This window comes from Ambystoma mexicanum, chromosome 6q (assembly GCF_040938575.1).
Source record: "Ambystoma mexicanum isolate Mex_15411 chromosome 6q, UKY_AmexF1_1, whole genome shotgun sequence".
In the NCBI taxonomy this organism is placed as follows: domain Eukaryota; kingdom Metazoa; phylum Chordata; class Amphibia; order Caudata; family Ambystomatidae; genus Ambystoma; species Ambystoma mexicanum.
In genome coordinates this window covers 1,451,089,302-1,451,105,618 of record NC_090937.1, presented here as the reverse complement: position 1 = coordinate 1,451,105,618, position 16,317 = coordinate 1,451,089,302, and the positions used below count along the sequence as shown (strand labels likewise).

The 16,317-nt window shown below is 47.7% G+C and overlaps 1 protein-coding gene across 4 annotated transcripts in view; it reads left to right on the top strand.

Annotated features, from left to right (window-relative positions):
- MAEA (macrophage erythroblast attacher, E3 ubiquitin ligase) overlaps positions 1 to 16,317 on the top strand; it is a 1,045,966-nt gene that overhangs the window by 510,489 nt on the left and 519,160 nt on the right. For all 4 annotated transcript variants that reach the window (XM_069632159.1, XM_069632160.1, XM_069632158.1 and 1 more), the window contains one exon: positions 9,732 to 9,808. In XM_069632159.1, coding sequence (XP_069488260.1) covers positions 9,732 to 9,808 — 77 coding nt within the window. The remainder of the gene's footprint in view (positions 1 to 9,731; positions 9,809 to 16,317) is intronic.

Genomic DNA, 16,317 nt, shown 5'->3' with positions numbered 1-16,317 from the left:
GAGTCTCTGCGACTGGTGCAGAGTTCAGAATGTGGATCCTTTTGAATGCGACATTCCCATGGTTTTGTCTTTTTTGCTTTCTGTGGCCCACAGGGGCTTGCAAGTGGGGACCATTATAGGTTACCTGGCGGCGCTGTCCATATTTAAGCGCTCGTCTGAAGAGTGTTCCTATTTTAAGATTCCTTTTAATTTCGAAGTTTTTGAAAGGGCTCACTAATGTGTTCCCTCCGTCACCTTTTTTTGGTGCCAGGTTGGGATTTGAACCTTGTTCTTAAGTTTCTTATGGGTGCTCCGTTTGAGCCTTTACATTCTTGCCCTTTGAGGGTGTTAACTCTGAAAACTGCGTTTTTAGTTGCGGTTACTTCCGCTCGCAGAGTGAGTGAGTTACAGGCACTTTCAGTTAAGCCACCCTTCACTGTATTTCACAAGGACAGGGTTGTCCTTAGAGTTCGTCCTTCTTTTCTTCCGAAGGTGGTTTCGGAAATTCATTTGAGCCACAAGGTCGTTCTTCCGGCGTTCTATCCTCCTCCACATCCTGGTAAGGAAGAGGAGAGGCTCCATAGGCTTGATCCTAGGAGAGCGTTGAGCTTTTATATCTCGCGCATGTCCCGGGTCAGAGTGGACGATCAACTTTTCATTGGTTACGCTGGAAAGCATTTGGGACAAGCTGTGACGAAACAGACTTTGTCTCGTTGGATTATTTTAGCTATCTCCGAGTGTTACCGCTTGGCGGGTAAGGACCCTCCGGGTGGCTTGCGGGGCCATTCTACCAGAGGAGTGGCTGCGTCTACTGCCCTGCAGAGGGGAGTTCCTATTCGTCACATCTGTGATGCGGCCACCTGGGCTTCAGTACATACTTTTGTACGTCACTATTCCCTCGATTCCATCAGGGGGCAAGATCTGGCCTTTGGCAAGGCAGTTCTCTATTCTGCTATTTGATTGGGCATGCTAAATTTGTATTCTAAATTCTTTCCCACCTCCTTGCTTGGTACTGCTTTGGGAGTCTGTCATAGATATGGAATACGTCGGAGGACCCAATCCCCTCGAAGAACAAGTTACTTTCTTACCTGGTAACGTTCTTTCGATGGGATGGTCCGACGACATATTCCATATCGCTCCGTCCCTGCCTTCCCCGCTGCAGAATTTCTTTTGCGATTGCGTTCCGCAAGGTCTTGTGTGTCTGACTGGCAGAAAACTGGTGGCACACGTTCTGGGAAAAAACTATAACTGAGGCTATGGGCGTCGTGCGTCCTACTTATCACATCGGGTGGCGTCGGCCGTCGGAGGAGGTCCTCTGGGTCCACGCATCGACGTCATCGACGCAGGACGCAGACGCCAAAGATTTTCTGAAGCAGCACAGTTGTGGACATTACCTGTCATAAATATGGAGTACGTCGTCGAACCATCCCATCGAAAGAACGTTACCAGGTAAGAAAGTAACTTGTTCGTCTCTGTTGTATTCCTGTGTTTGTTTCGTCGCCTTATAAAAAAATAAATACAGGATATACTTGGCTTAATAAAAGTATCATCCCGGTTACTCGGTTAAAACGCTCTTGCCTAGCACTCTGTGAAGCGTGGAATTATAGTCGGAGGCAGACAAGTGCTAAAACAATATTTATTCTGGCTTAAGGCAGCAGATGCTGAAAGAAAAACTGTTAAGTCCTCCCGGTTAGCTTCACCGGTATCTTGTCCTCCTGTAATACAACGGCGTTGGGCCTGGCTTGGTCCTATCTCGAGCCGCTGTCCGGATAGGCCCACCACTCTGGTTCGCTCTCCTCTCTCCTCCCCGTGTCCTGTGTAATGAGAACAACCCATTAGTCTCCCTGGGCGCTCTTTTATCACAGCTGGAGGTATCAAGCCCCCACCAATCCCTGAGGGTTTGAGTCAACCCCCTTCTTATTGGTTCCTGGGACATGGTCCCACCTCTCTTAAGGGTTGCCATCCCAGTGTGTCGCTCTTCCCGATCCCCTGGTGGTGGAGGGCGGTGGTGTTGGCCCCGTTCCCCTGGTGGTGGAGGGCGGTGGTGTTGGCCATGCGGTTGTGGCCGCGACGCGTAGGGACGCGGCCTGAGGCTGGACCCTCCCCCCCTGCAACGTGCAGCTCCGGCAGCGTCATGAGCAGCACGGGGCCAGCGAGCCGGGCGCTTCTCCCCCGCATCCCGGCGCCGTCGCGAACACCGCTCCCCCCCCCTGGACTGGGGCGAACAGGTGAGTGCCGAGCGGCCCCGCCGCGGCTGCACATAGCGGCTTCCTCCGCGGCCCCGCCGTGTCCACCTGAAGCGGCTTTAGCCGCGCGGCTAGCCTCCGCGGGTTTCCCTTTCCCCTCTCTGGCCGCGGACGCGGCAGCGCCTCCTGACTCGTGCGGGTCGGCTTCACGCCGCGGCACCAGCCGAGGCGCTGCTGCTTCACACACTCCCACATAGGCCTTTGGGCAATTGAGATGAGATTGGAGGCTCCTGCACTTTCTCTCCATTTGAACTTATAGAGAAAAGAGTGGAGAGAGCCCTGAAGGCAAGAGCGGAACTCAGGGCAGCTGTGCTTTGATTGAAAAGAGCAACTTAGCTAGCTTTGCTACACACTTGCCAATTTAATTGGCAAACATACAAAATTGCATAGCAAATTGCTATGCGACGACACCTCTCATTTTATGCCTTGATCTGACAGGGCTCTAACCTTCAACTCTCCATCTCCAACACTCTGCCTTGCCCCGGTCATGAGGATCCACATGAAGCCTGCCTGAAAGTGCGACATCTGGTATGACTCCGACCTGGCCTCTCTGAACACAAGTGAAGATCTGCTGAGCAGAAGTGGCAGCCTTTGAGCACATCCTCTGACAGACTGGCATGCCGCCTGCTACAAAGGCAATTCAGATTTTCCATCCACTCTAAGAAGACCTATATCCAAACCTGCATCACTGGGGCCACTAACAACATGGCTGAACTTTTCAACATATGCAAGGAACTCGCCAATCCTATTGCAGTCTCCATTTTTCCTCTGCCCCACTGCACTGGCCACTCACTTAATTACTAAAACTAAGGAACTCCTGTCCTCGCTCTCTTCTACACCTCTCCCTTCTCCCTCACCCGCTCTTAGGCCTCCCTCTAAGCTTCCCCCCTCCTCCCCTCTTTCTTTCCCATATCACCTGATTAGGTCTCTAGACAAGCACACTCTATGAAAGTTTCATCCGAACATGTTCTTCCCTGCTCCTCCAGAACTATCAAGGACAACATTGCCTCCCTTGCTCCTGCCATGGCTGATTTCTGCAATCACTCCTTTGCCACTGGATCCTTCCCTTTACTCCTCAAGCACTTCCTTGTGCAACCTCTCCCCGAAAAGCCTTCTGCCGACCCCTCCTGTCCGGCTAACTACCGCTCTATCTCCATTGCCCCCTTCCTGGGCAAACTCTTGGAGAAGCTGGCCATCTTCCACCCTATCCACCACACTTATTCTGTCAGTTGTCTCCACGACCGCCAGTCTAGCTTCAGAGCAGCCAGAGGCACGGACACTGCACTTCTGAACACCCTAAATTCCAACGATCCTTCTGCTGTTATCCTTCTTGACCTTTCCTCTGCCTTTGATACCGTCAATCATGCCACCCTTATTAATGAGCTCTGTGCTACCCTTGGCATCACGGACCTGACTCCTGACTGGTTGACCTCCTTGTTCTGACCGACCTTCCCAGGTTCAACTAGGCCCTTTTCTCTCCTCCACCTCACTCCACCTGTGGTGTCCCTCAGGGCTCTTTCCTATCTCCTGTCTTTTCAACACCTTGCCCCTCTAGCCCACCTGATCTGTCTTCTTTCCTAACTTCCAGTGTTATGCGGTTGAGATACAGATCTCCTTCAAGCTTCCCTCCTCTGCCGCCTTCTCTTCCTCTCGCATTCCTGACTGTCTGCTACTTAGGCATGGTGCACTGATAACAATATCTGAGTTAATGCGAGTAAGACTGAGATCCTTTTAATTGAGTCCTGTGAGGTATGCATGGTCAAAAGAGAGACATAAAAGATAACCGTTATGTCAAGGTAAGGGATTGCTCTAATGCATATCATGCCCTCTCTCTACTTTGGGTATTCCCTTAAATGATGTTTCTAAGGATAGTCGACATCCGTTAGTCCCAAAACAAAATATGTCTGTTAAACCTATGCTTGCCCTCACTCTGCAAATAAATGTTGTGTAGGGTTTCTCTAAAGGAAAAATAGTGTTTTAAAATGAAGTGTAAAACAAGACTGGGTTCAGATGGCCTTCTTCTCAGGTTCAGCTTTGCCATTTCCAAATATTTGAACCTAAAAGTTCCCTTGGAATCTCTCTGGTTCTTGTAGCTTCAAAACAAATCAGTTCACAAAAGTTCCTAGGCTGCTTGGATCCCCTTCCGCAAGCTTCTTCAAATTCACATTTCCTTTAGGCCTCTCAGAGCTCCCTTCCGCAAGCTTAGGCCTTTCACGTTTCAACAGTTCACCACAAAGTTCACAAAAACATGAAAGTTCTGCTTTTCAAGATTCACTTTCAAAACGCAATTCTTCTCTAGTTCAAAAAGTATTTTGGGGACTTTGCTCCCACTTAACCTTTGGCGTAGCTCCCCCTTTTTCACCTTTTCTCAAGTAGTGCTGTTTGTATTTTCCTTTTAACGCTGGGTCAGTATTGGAGACTTTCGAGAACGCACAGCTTAACTTTCCCCGCAATCCAAGGGGAAAAGAAAGCCTACTTGCTGGATGAAATGATAAATATTGCGGATCAAAGGGAAGAACCCTACCCCATAGTGTTCATAAATCGATCACTGAAGATCCCAGTAGGGGAGGAGAAGCACTTCCCGACGAATTTATAAGCCTGAATTGAGAGAAAGCTGAGAGACTTGGGGGAAGGGAACCCCTCCCCCTGAGTGTTGTGAAACCTTGTGGAACTTTGATTATTAATTTATTTGCGCACCTTTGAACTTTGTGTTGGAACATTGGAAAGCCTACAGATGGACAAGTGAAAGACATTGCTACTTTGCACATTTTTTTAAGTTCAGCTTGTAAGGGTCAGGATAGGATTTTTGGACATAAGGTGGAGAACTCTTTATTTTTGGACATTCTGACACGGACATCCTTTAGTTTTGTTCGGACTGGGAAACCATTCGTAGTGATAGGGTGAGAGAGGTCTTAATCCAACCCTTCTTTTATGTTAATAAATGTCCATCACAACAACCTGAATAGCCCCTGTGACTGAGTCTTACTCCTGATTTATTACCTAAGACATTAGGGTGATTTGATATTTACAATAACACATGATTTTGGACGTGAGTTTGTGTAGGAGGTTTGGGCATTAACATCAGCGCAGGTTTGAGGTTTAAAGGGATACATGCCTCCCAGTCGCATCCCTATCCCCAGGAGTCCCTCTCCATGAGATCATCAAGCATGTTGCATGACTATTGGTCAGCAGCCTAACATTCCTAACCTCATGGAAAGGGAAGTGACCTTAACTGAAGCATTCTCGCAAACTCCTTAAAGCATATCCTTCAAGTCAGTTCATTGTGACAAATTCAGGGTATTTGTCCCTTCTCCCCAGGGGGAATCCACCCACTTTGAGTCAAGGGAGGTGAGCCTGCTCAGCAAGATCCTCTGTAGGCCTCTGGACAAGTGGGACCTCACTTGGAGGGACTCCCTTCTCAGAGACATGAACTCCCACTCCATAAGGAACTCCTAGTATGGAATCGATTGTCTGCTCTGAGGGGTCAGAAATGAGAGGCAGACATAAAGTTGTATTATTTTCATTATTATCGGACCTCTTTATTAAAGCAAAAATATTCGACGAAGGCTATATGTCCTTATCCTAAAGAGGTTCCCCACCCAGGAAACTAAAGCTAAAGATCAGTCTCTGTCAAGCCGTCAAACTTAAAACCTAAAATTGTCCTTGTGTCCAAAACATACTTATCTGACCCTCACACTAGATACAAACTACTAAGGGTACAAGGAAAATGTCTCCAAGTTATGTTTGGCAAAAATATTTGCACAACTAAAGCATTTGAATGAAGAAACTTGGATCCAGAGGGTGGTTCCTTTCCCCTGGATATTTAGGTAGGATGGTCAAAGTGTCTTTTTCAAAGAACAATTTCTTAAGGATGTCAAAAGGGTTTTCTTCAAACAGTTTCGATGGTTCTTTATACTCGGTTCAGAAAAGTTGTTATGCAAACAATATGTTCCAGCTTTGGACTGCGTGCTGAAAAGTATTTAGTCAAACTAAAAACCCCTCTATTAGATTTCTCTGTTACAGCTTTCATTGATCTCCTTGTATACTTTCCGACCATTAATCTCCTTATGGGCTCTTCAGACCCCTGGTGTACTCTCCTGCCAGGTATCTTTCCCACATTCTTCTTTCAATTTTTATATATTATGTGTGGAGGGTCTGCCATACTTCCCTGCCAGGTATCTCCCCCTTTGGAGTCTTGTAAATCCTCTTAAATGTTATTTGTTGCTGTGCTCCTTTCACCATGACTTCTTTTCTGTTTAACTGACCTTTTTAGTATGGCACAGTTGTATCATTTTAGTTTTATTATTATTTGCTTGAGGTATTACTTATCCCAAACTTTCCCCACATTGACATCTCATACATGGGGACTTGTTCAAGTTTAGCCTTTGCGCTTTGTTTGGTCGGTATTCAGATGTTCTTATTGTATTTCTGCTTACATGGCTGTCGGTATGCCCAGGGGTCCACAGTGCCTTTGGGCAGACTCACCGGTATCCTGCAGCACTTTGATGCGACAAAGCTTCCTGCCTGGGGACAGCCTCCTCCACCTTGCAGATCTTCCTTCAGTGTTCCCAGAAGCTCTGCGCTTCTCTGCCGACTTCTCTCTGCGACCGGGACCAAAGGCTGCTGCTTCTCGGCACAACTGTATTCCCAGTAGCTTTGCTGTTGCTGCCGGGACTCCGACGGTCTTCTGATGGTGCCTACAGCGTCTCTTCTGGGATCGCACCACGCCGGTAAGCTGCTTTCCCAGTGGCGAGCTGCTGCCTGGGCATGCCTGCATTCCCGCCCTGCGCCATCACGGTCCTTCCCCGTACTGTTTCCTTTCTGGTTCTTCTCTGGAGTGATTCTTCTTTAAATGTCCTGATCACTTGATCCACAAAAAAACGAGTCTTTTAACTTTCTTCCTCGTCTCAGTACTTGAGGCTTTATGGGAGTTGAAGTCCATAGAATATCAGGACTTCTAAAAGAATTCTGCTCAAAACTTTTATTAAGGTAAACCTTAGAAACAGGAGATGGAAGTGTCTTATTTGTGTGAGGTATGAATAGAGCTCTGTCTGCAGTGATTGGCAGAAAAAAGGTTTTCGTATTTTACACGGCGAGGCATTTGTTTGGCAATAACAATCCCTCAAGAACCCAGGAACTATGAGGTATTCTCTGGGAAGGGAAGAATATTGTGTCTTTCCTGACGTGATCACCACCTTCCCGCAACAGCTGTCTACTCCAGCGTGATCCTCACTCATGGTAACACCCGCAGGGTCAGGATTAGGTAGAGGCTGCCATACCCTGGCCACGTGGGAGGAGATCCTTGTATCAGAATTTAAGACTGTCACTCCTTACCAAGCATTGACACTTCTTCTTTCTCTTTGCCTTCAGGTAATGCTGGGACTCGCCTGAACGCCAAAATTAAAGAGCATAAACGGAGCCCTCTTAACTGTGATATTATTTTGTATTCACTGAATAGTGATTTTTCATCAAATACTTTGGCTTGAGGCAATGCTCAATTTTGTCTTAGCGCCATATTCCAACAAGGACGCACCTTTTTTGTTTGTGAGGTCTTCAATAAAACTAAGACCAACTTTGAATTGGAGAGAGACTCGTACCGATGGAGCAAATCAGCTATGCAGAGGCGAGCCTCACGCAGTATTGATGTCCTGGAGGGCCGGAGCAAAACAGGGCCACAGAGCCTGTGGCAGCGAGGAGGGCGAATAAAGTGCTCGCTGAACACCTGGAAGTTGATGCTATTCCCGGGTCGGAGTAGGAGCATAGACGGTAAGACACCCGCCTCGTCTGGTGGTGTGGCCACAAAGGAGCAGTGGTGGCCCGGGAGACCAGTAACGGACATAGAGACCAGATTGTATGAGGTTGCCTGGACCGCCAAATTCGGTACAAGTCGGACTGTAGCTATAGCGACACATCACAAGGAAAGCCGACTAGGTTACTGGAGCATGATAAACCCTACTGAGACATTCAGCAAAGACTATGAAAGCCAACAAAGTTGTGGGAGCCTGAGAAACCCGACAGAGAATACTGTTACAAGTTATGCAGGTTGTGAACAGCTAGGAAAGCTATATAGTTTCTGGGAGCCTGAGAAACCAGAGTGTGCAAATACGCTATGATAGGGGGATTGAAAGAGATTTGAACAGTATGAAGAATTGCTGAGAAAAGGTATCAAGGTTACATGAGCCTGAGAAACCAAGAAGGTGCAAATACCCTATCAAATGGTGAAAGAAAGCAACATGAATGCTTTAAATTGAGGCTGAGAACGGTACAGAAGTTAAACTCTCACAAACCAGGGTGGACCGCCACTCTAGATGAAACAACTTGTGTGCAAGAAAGCAACCTATCTGAGGATTACATGACTTTGTGGAGTCCCAACGCCTCGAAGGTTTAAAAGGCAGAGGTGTTTTTATATTCTAAACAATCCTGGAGGAAGAAAATTGTTTGCAAACAAGAAACAGTTTTCTTTGTTAAATGGAGAGACATTTTCGTTTGTATAAAAGAGACAGACTGGGAAGAATATCCTGCTGTGTAAAAGAGATTTTGAAGACCGAGAACAAGTAAGTATATGTTGGGCCAGGCAGAATCCCTGCTGAGGCTATTGAACAAAGTCCCCCCTTTTTTAATTAGGGGTTTTCTAAAGTGGTAGGGCCAGTTAGATGGATAGGATTTAAACTAAAGAGCTTTATTTTGGACTCGCGTAACTTTTGTTTTGCTAGGTAAGGATCTTCCCTCATAGAAATGGGGCAAGTTAGGCATGTTGATTATTTTATTTGCAATAAAACCCTTGAAGCATGTCACTAACTCGTCCGACTCCTTCTACTGGTTTGCCACATCAGACACTTGCTACCCCATGCCATCTTCTAGGTGATCCCAGTTCTATCATCTAGTGAAAACAAAGCACAGTGATAAAAAGTGATTTGCACAATTTGTACATAAATGTGGTCAAATGAGGAAGCAGAGATTTGTTCCCACGTAATCAGTTGGCAAGTCTGCAATAAATATGTATTGTTTTTTAAAGCTGCTTAAGGGTGATTTAAAAAAAAAGTCTGGCAGTGGTGTGTGGGTTCTGTAAAACATGGCCTTACATTTAGTCCGACTTCTATTTTGCCCAACACTGTAAGCTTCTAGGAGGTTGTCCCAATTTCAGCAGCAAGTACAAACGGCTCTGAGAGATGGTGGTTTTCCTAACATCACATAATGTCAGGTGATGCAGATGACAAGCCAGCATTAAATACTTGTTTGTGGCTAGTAGCTTCCAACTATATATAGGTCTTGGTGTAAAATAAGCCAGACAATATTATACCAGTTATTTCTTTTGTTTTACAGTTCTTTTTTTTTGCCTTTTTTCAGGGATGCATTCTTTTAATCCATGTGTTGCCACTCATTTTTTCCATTGAATGAAATGGCAATTACTGAAAGTTTTGCTTATTGGTAGTCTTACAGAAGTGAAGAACAGTAAAGTTCTGCATTGGTCCTAACTAGAAAGCTCTTTTATGTTTAATCTTTCAGAGTTGTTTGGAGTTCAGTCTTAGAATCCAGGAGTTTATTGAACTTATTCGACAGAACAAGAGATTGGATGCTGTGAGGTATGACCAGATGTGTTTATATTCACACTTAATGTACCAAAACTATGTTCGTGTTAACTAACTTTTATTAATGTTCTGCATTTCATTTTTAGCTCTATATATGTGCCCTTTAGCTGAAAAGATGGCAGATCTTGATGTTTCCTGGAATATTGGTTGGGGTCCTAGCGCAGGATGTACTTACTATTCTTCACGTGGCTTAAAGGACAATTCACGCTCATTCTAACTACAGGGGAGTGTCTCTTGTCAATCCACCAACACTTAGGCAATGCTGACCCCTGTTGAAATAGGGCATTTTCCTCACCTGCTTTAATCACAGGATACGGAAGCCAATAGGCACCCGTGATTTTCCCTTAGATAAGGTGAATTCCAAAAAGAAGTCATACATTTGCTTCTACGCCAATTACAAAACGCAATGCATTAAAAGAGGCTCCACATGCCCCAGCGAACAACTTTTATTCAGCACAGGTTTGCATACTTCTGTAGTCTAGTGTCTTTGCCCAGAATGCTTCTTGAAAATTAGGAAACTGGTATGGTTATTAACATGGGCATGTCTGTAATTCATCAATGCTGGCATTTACAGAAACCCATCAATCCTTTTGGTTTTAATGCCTTCTTCAGAAAAATGAAAGACTTTTATCATACGAATAACACAATGTCTCGGGAGGATAGCTCAGCGGCAACATGCTTGCCTTGGAAGCAAGACGACACAGATCAGCACAGGTTCGATCCCCGGGTCTGTGCTTGGAAACCTCTGGGTATTAAGTGCGTTATAAACAACCAATCATATCAATGACTTGGGCAGTAGAGGCATGCTTAGCAGTAGATTTTTGAAGATATTCGATATTTCAGCTTTCATATATTCAGTTATTACTTTTGCTAATTTAATCTTGTTAGACATTATTTAAGCAGGCTCACGTTTATTGCCCACTGAGTTAGTCCTACGTCACCAAGGGCTACAAAAGAACTTGGTGGCCGTATTTTTAATCCTTTGACCAATCTGGGCTAAAACCCTTGAGCTCTGATTAAGTTTTCAAAGCCAATATTCATGCTGTTTGCATTTACACTCCTTGTGTGCATTCCCCATACTCTTAGCATGATTTGCTTATAGTTTGGATTTCCTTCAGGGTCTACAGAAAGCAATTACAGCGAGCAACCCTGCTCGCAAACTTGTGTAATGCACTAGCGCTTTTTGTCACGCCACCAGCCACCCTTATGTGGCCAAGATGCAACTAAATAATATTGAAGCACGACCTACTACCTAAACAGAGAGAAAGACCTAAATATACTATTGGTGATATGATATGATATGATATGATATGATATTTGTAACGCGCCTATACACAAGTGTTTCAAGGCGCGACGAGGCAGGGAGGGAGGGAAACAAGGGGAAGACAGACAAACGATCCTACTAGGCCAGGTGTCATTCAGATCGCGCAAGTGCAGAGGTAAGGGGAAAAGGAGAAAGTGCAGGGGGAGGAGGTGGGGGGGAAGTGCGGTACAAGGTAAGTAGCGTAAAAATAAATAAATAATAAATAATAAATAAAAGGGCCAGCTGGTGGCAAAGTGCGAGGTAAGTGCAGAGCAAGTGCTGGGAAGGGGGCTGTAGGGATGCAGTGACAGTCCCACAGTGCAGGGGGAGCCAGGGAGGCAGTGCAAGTGGAGAGTGGCTGGGACCTGGACCGAGGTCGCTGAGAGTGGCTCAGATGCAGGTTTAGTGCAGAATTCAGTGGGGAGTTAAGCAGGTTTAGCAGGGGAGAGGGAGAGAGAAGGCAGAAGCGAAGAGGAAGGTTTTGAGGTGCTTCCGGAACCGGAGATGGTTCTCCTCAAGTTTCAGGGAGGCAGGAAGGCTGTTCCAGAGGGAGGCCCCTGCTGCGGAGAGAGATCTACCCCCAGCTCGTTGCTTCGAGAAGCGGCTGACCATGAGGGAGTTGGAGAAGGATGAGCGAAGGGCTCGTGAAGGAAGATATTTAGGAAGAGAGAGTTGAAGGTATTTAGGCCCCAGGCCCCAGAAGGCCTTGTGGACAATGCAGAGGGTTTTGAACTTAATCCTCGCAGCCACTGGGAGCCAGTGAAGAGATTTCAGTCCTGGAGAGATACGGTCCCTGGGCTTGAGGCCAAGGACAAGTCTCGCAGTTCTGTTCTGGATAAGTTGCAGAGGGCGGAGAGTGGAGGCAGGCAGATTAAGATAGAGGCTGTTACAGTAGTCCAGCCTTGAGAGAACCAGGGCTCGGGAGACAGTGAGCTTCTGGGGGAAGGAGAGGAAGGGAAGAATACCTCTGAGGAGGTGCAGCTGGTAGTGTGACTTCTTAGAGACGTCAGATATATGAGGAGAGAAGGAGAGTGTGGAGTCGAAGATGACCCCAAGGTTTTTAGCCTTGCAGGTAGGGGCAGGAAGGGGGCCAAGGGAGGCCGGCCAGAGAGCTGCAGGGAAGGAGGGAGTGGGTGTGCCGATGAGTAGAATCTCAGTCTTACTGGCGTTAAGGCAGAGGTCATTGGCGGCACACCATTCCTGGATAGCAGACAGACAGTCGGAGATGAGGGAAGGAGAGGAGGAGGCCGAGGGTAGCCTGACAATGAGCTGGGTATCGTCCGCATAGCACTGGAAGTAGGGGCAGAGAGCGGCGATGCGGTGGGCAAGGAGTGCCAGATACTGGTTGAAAAGCCAGGGAGAGAGGTTGGATCCCTGGGGGACACCACAGGTGGAGAAAAAGATGTCAGAGAGGAAGGAGCCCATTTGGACCTGGGAGGGTCGACCGGAAAGGAAAGAGGTCAGCCATGCCAGAGCCTGACCAGTGATACCCAGGTTATCACGGAGACGGTTGAGCAGGATGGCATGGTTGACAGTGTCAAAGGCAGAGGAAAAGGTGCAGAGTGAAGGTATTCCAGCAATCCTCTAAAGTAATGGCAATCTTTATATTTGTAATAATTACATCCAAGCATCGCTCTGGACTAATAATTCAGAGTCTTAGAACTCGACTTTGGGGTTCTTGTGTTTTCAAACTGAGTCCATGTCCCGATGAGGCCCTAGTGACAAGGGACGCGAGCGCAAGGGGAAAATCGCGTTGCGCCAAAGGGCGGAAATACCTGTCGACGACGATTATGCTGTTGCATATGTCTTGGTTTTATTTTCCATCTCCAAATATCAAGAACTGTTAGAAGTGGAGTGGCCACTTGACTTGCATCAGATGAATTTGTGAATGATGATTACGATACCCACACACCCGACCATTGGAGAACTAAAATTAGCGTGCTGTTAGAGTATTGATGTACAAGTCACCCACTACTAATCCCCAGCCACACTGATGGGCGCATTGTAGAATGCATACTTTTGTCCTATTTTTTTCTTATGATTGTTTGTGTGTAAATGTTTTTATGACAAATTGGATTGAGTATTTTTTCATAAACATTTGTCACTTTGTTTACTTTGACCAGATAATTAGGTCATCTCGAGGTGTTGGGTTGTGTATACACATAGGTGTTAAGTGCAAAGGGGAGGGGTAACCAGTTTCCTACTAGTTTTTTAATTTCAGCATGTGTACATTGTAGAGGACCCACTTGCAAAGAGTATTTACAGCTGCACAAGCCTCAGAGCAACAATGGCAGCCTTACCTAGCTTTGTCAGCTAGTACTCCCATGTCCCATCCCCTTTCCTCCATACTGTATGGGCGTCCCTTCCAAGGGACAGGAGACGGAACCTTTTTCACCAAAAAAAAACCTTATTCCCTTTTTAAATTTAGAGGCGCACGGCCCAGGGAGCATGCACTGCCCTGACCCTGCCCTCCAGTGCCACACCCCAGTCCCCTTTTTCGCATCGACGGGAACGGCCCAAATTCATCATCCCTCCTGGGTTTGGCTTTGGCCATGTAATTCCACACGCAGATACTGCTTCTTCTTTGTCTTTTTTTTTGTTGTTTTATCTATCATTCAGGTACTCTGTCCTCAGGCGTCGCGCTCCTCACCGGCGCATGTCGACTTCTGCAGGGTTCAGCAGGTGTCCAACCTGCAACGGGCTCTTCCCAACTTCAGACCCCCATGCCCTCTGCCTACGTTGCCTTGGCCGAGACCACCGTTGGCGTGTGACTCGCTGTCCTCGAAGGCGCTGAAGAACAGACCAGCCAGGTGGAGGAAGCTCTTCCAGAGGTCGCCTCCAGAGGATCTCAAGAACTTTGTGAAGCATTGAAACAAGCCCACGGTAGTGTTACGCTCACCTGATATCCCCGGGGGCGTCTGGAAGGCTCTGAGATCTGGAACCCTGGATGCATAGTTGCCCAGTGCTGAATAATCTGCAATTGCATAAGGGAGGATTTGTGATAACTGTCTCTAATGGGTGAATCTCCCACCTCCTTCTGACCGGTCCCCTTCCCACTGGTTCTTTCTCACCTTAGTTATTTGGAGGGTGAGCTATCCGTCCTGCGTTTTTTGTGCAGGGGCGCTTTTGACGTTTGTTGGCGAGCTGCCCGAGTTGCTTCACTGGTGCAGTGCGCCTTCCTTGGGCTCAGGCCTGCTGCGACCCCGAATCTGCTGATAGGCAGGTAGGTTTGTTAATTGTAAGCCTTTGTTCTGTTTGTGGTGGGATTCCATTAATGTCTTTATCACCTTATTTTCAAGTAAAGTGCTGTGCGGTTGTTGTAGATTGAAAGCGAACCTGAATATGTCTCCTTTTCCTTTGCAGGATATTGCAGTGGTTCTCAGGATGGAAGCGCATCGTAGCGCAATGGAATTCAGGTGAGACTGATGGAATTCGATGTTTTGGAAGCATGCGCGTTCTAATATTGTTTTTCCCTTTCTCGTTATTGCAGGTCGCGATGTTCGAGCAGCAGCTGTGGTAGCGGGTTGCCGGAAGTCTTTAAGCTAGTACTCACAGGTGAGTGATGTTTGTTCTTCTCTCGGTTCCACAGATTGCAACCCAGATGAGATGCTGAGTGCTGGATGTTGTATTCTCAGGTAAAAAGGAATAATCTTGTTCTTGCAGGACTACAGGAAGATGCTGAAGACCAGGAGCTGGACACAGTGAGCGTCACACTGCTAGTTAGAGAATAACTCAAAGCGTGTTCTGCAGTCAGTGTGGTTTATATAACCCAGGTAAAGTAGTACCAGGGAAAGTAGTTCCAGACCTGCCACACCCAGAACACTGGACCGCATGACTTGGTTCTTGTGAACTAGGCTGTGTGGTTGCTTCCACGTTGGATTTAAAGAACCATGTAGTCAATTGAAAGTAAGCCTGGTAAGTATCTCTTTACAGTACATGAGCCTGGTGCCAGATGCGCCAGGACTGGCTCCAGGAGCCTTTTTGCAGAAGTCTTAAGGCCCTCGGAGTAGATGTGGGGTCTTGCTTGTGGCATAACTTGTGGCCCCTGACAGTGCTCATGACAGGTAGGGCCAATATTTTCCAGCGCACCATGCAAGGGAGACTCCTTCCCAGGGACTCTCCCACGTGGAAGGGACCGGGCAGGTCCTTCTACCACACTTGCGCCGAGGCTGCTACAGCTACCGGCCTTCGGGTCGAGGGGTCCTCGAATCCTCCCGGGCGTAGTGTCGAGGGACCAGAAGGTTCTTGTACCGGGTCTGTGCCCTTTTACGGGCACAATGGCCGAGGGGCTATGCCCTAATATCGGCTATACGTCGGCTATACGTCCGAGGGGGCACCTAAACGTAGCTTTACCGACCCCCGGGTTGAGGTTCTTACACATACCGGGCCGAGGCCCGAGGAGCAGGGTAGGCCTTGTGATCCACAAGCAAGAGTCATGGACGAGGTCGGGCCCAGTGGGCTGAGCAATACATCACAGGCACGTGGCAGGCAGCTCGACAAAAAGGCCGCCGCGCTTGAAAGGGACACCCGTCCGACGCCATTCCACGAATTCGGAGAAGGAGTGTCAAGGTGGGACTGGCCTCAACCAGGTACATGGCCTACAGACTACCCTTCATTTGCACAGGGCAACTTTCCTTTGCATCCATATGGACAGGGTGTGCAGCGGCTCCAGCAGCTCCCCGCTACCCAGTCGGTACCCCCTGCCAACTCTTTGGCCAGTGAGGAGGTGCTCTTCGAGAAGTTTCTCGGCCTCATGAGGTCTCCTCGGATGGGTGTTATCATCAAAGACGCAGTCAGGGAAGTCCTCCCCGCCATGCTAGAGGCACCACAGACGCCTTCATCGGGTCCCCAGACCCCGGTGCAGTCGCCTCCTCCGGCTTCACAGCCAACTCTTCTACCTCCGCCACCTCCTCAGCCTCCAGCTGCGGTCCCTGTACCCCAGTCTCCGGCGCCATCTACCCCTCCTCCTCCACAAGATCCTCCAGATCTGCAGTATACGGACGAGGAGGATCCGGACACGCCATCCTCAGCCGGGGCCTTCCATGAACGTCTTGCTGGCCTGTCAGAGTACCTGGGCCTCCCCCAACCCGAGGTCAAAGAGCCGGCAGAGGGGGTTTTTGATTGTTTATTTATAATGCGCCTATACACAAAGTGTTTCAAAGCGCTTCAAGGAGGGAGGGAAACATAGGAAAATACAGTT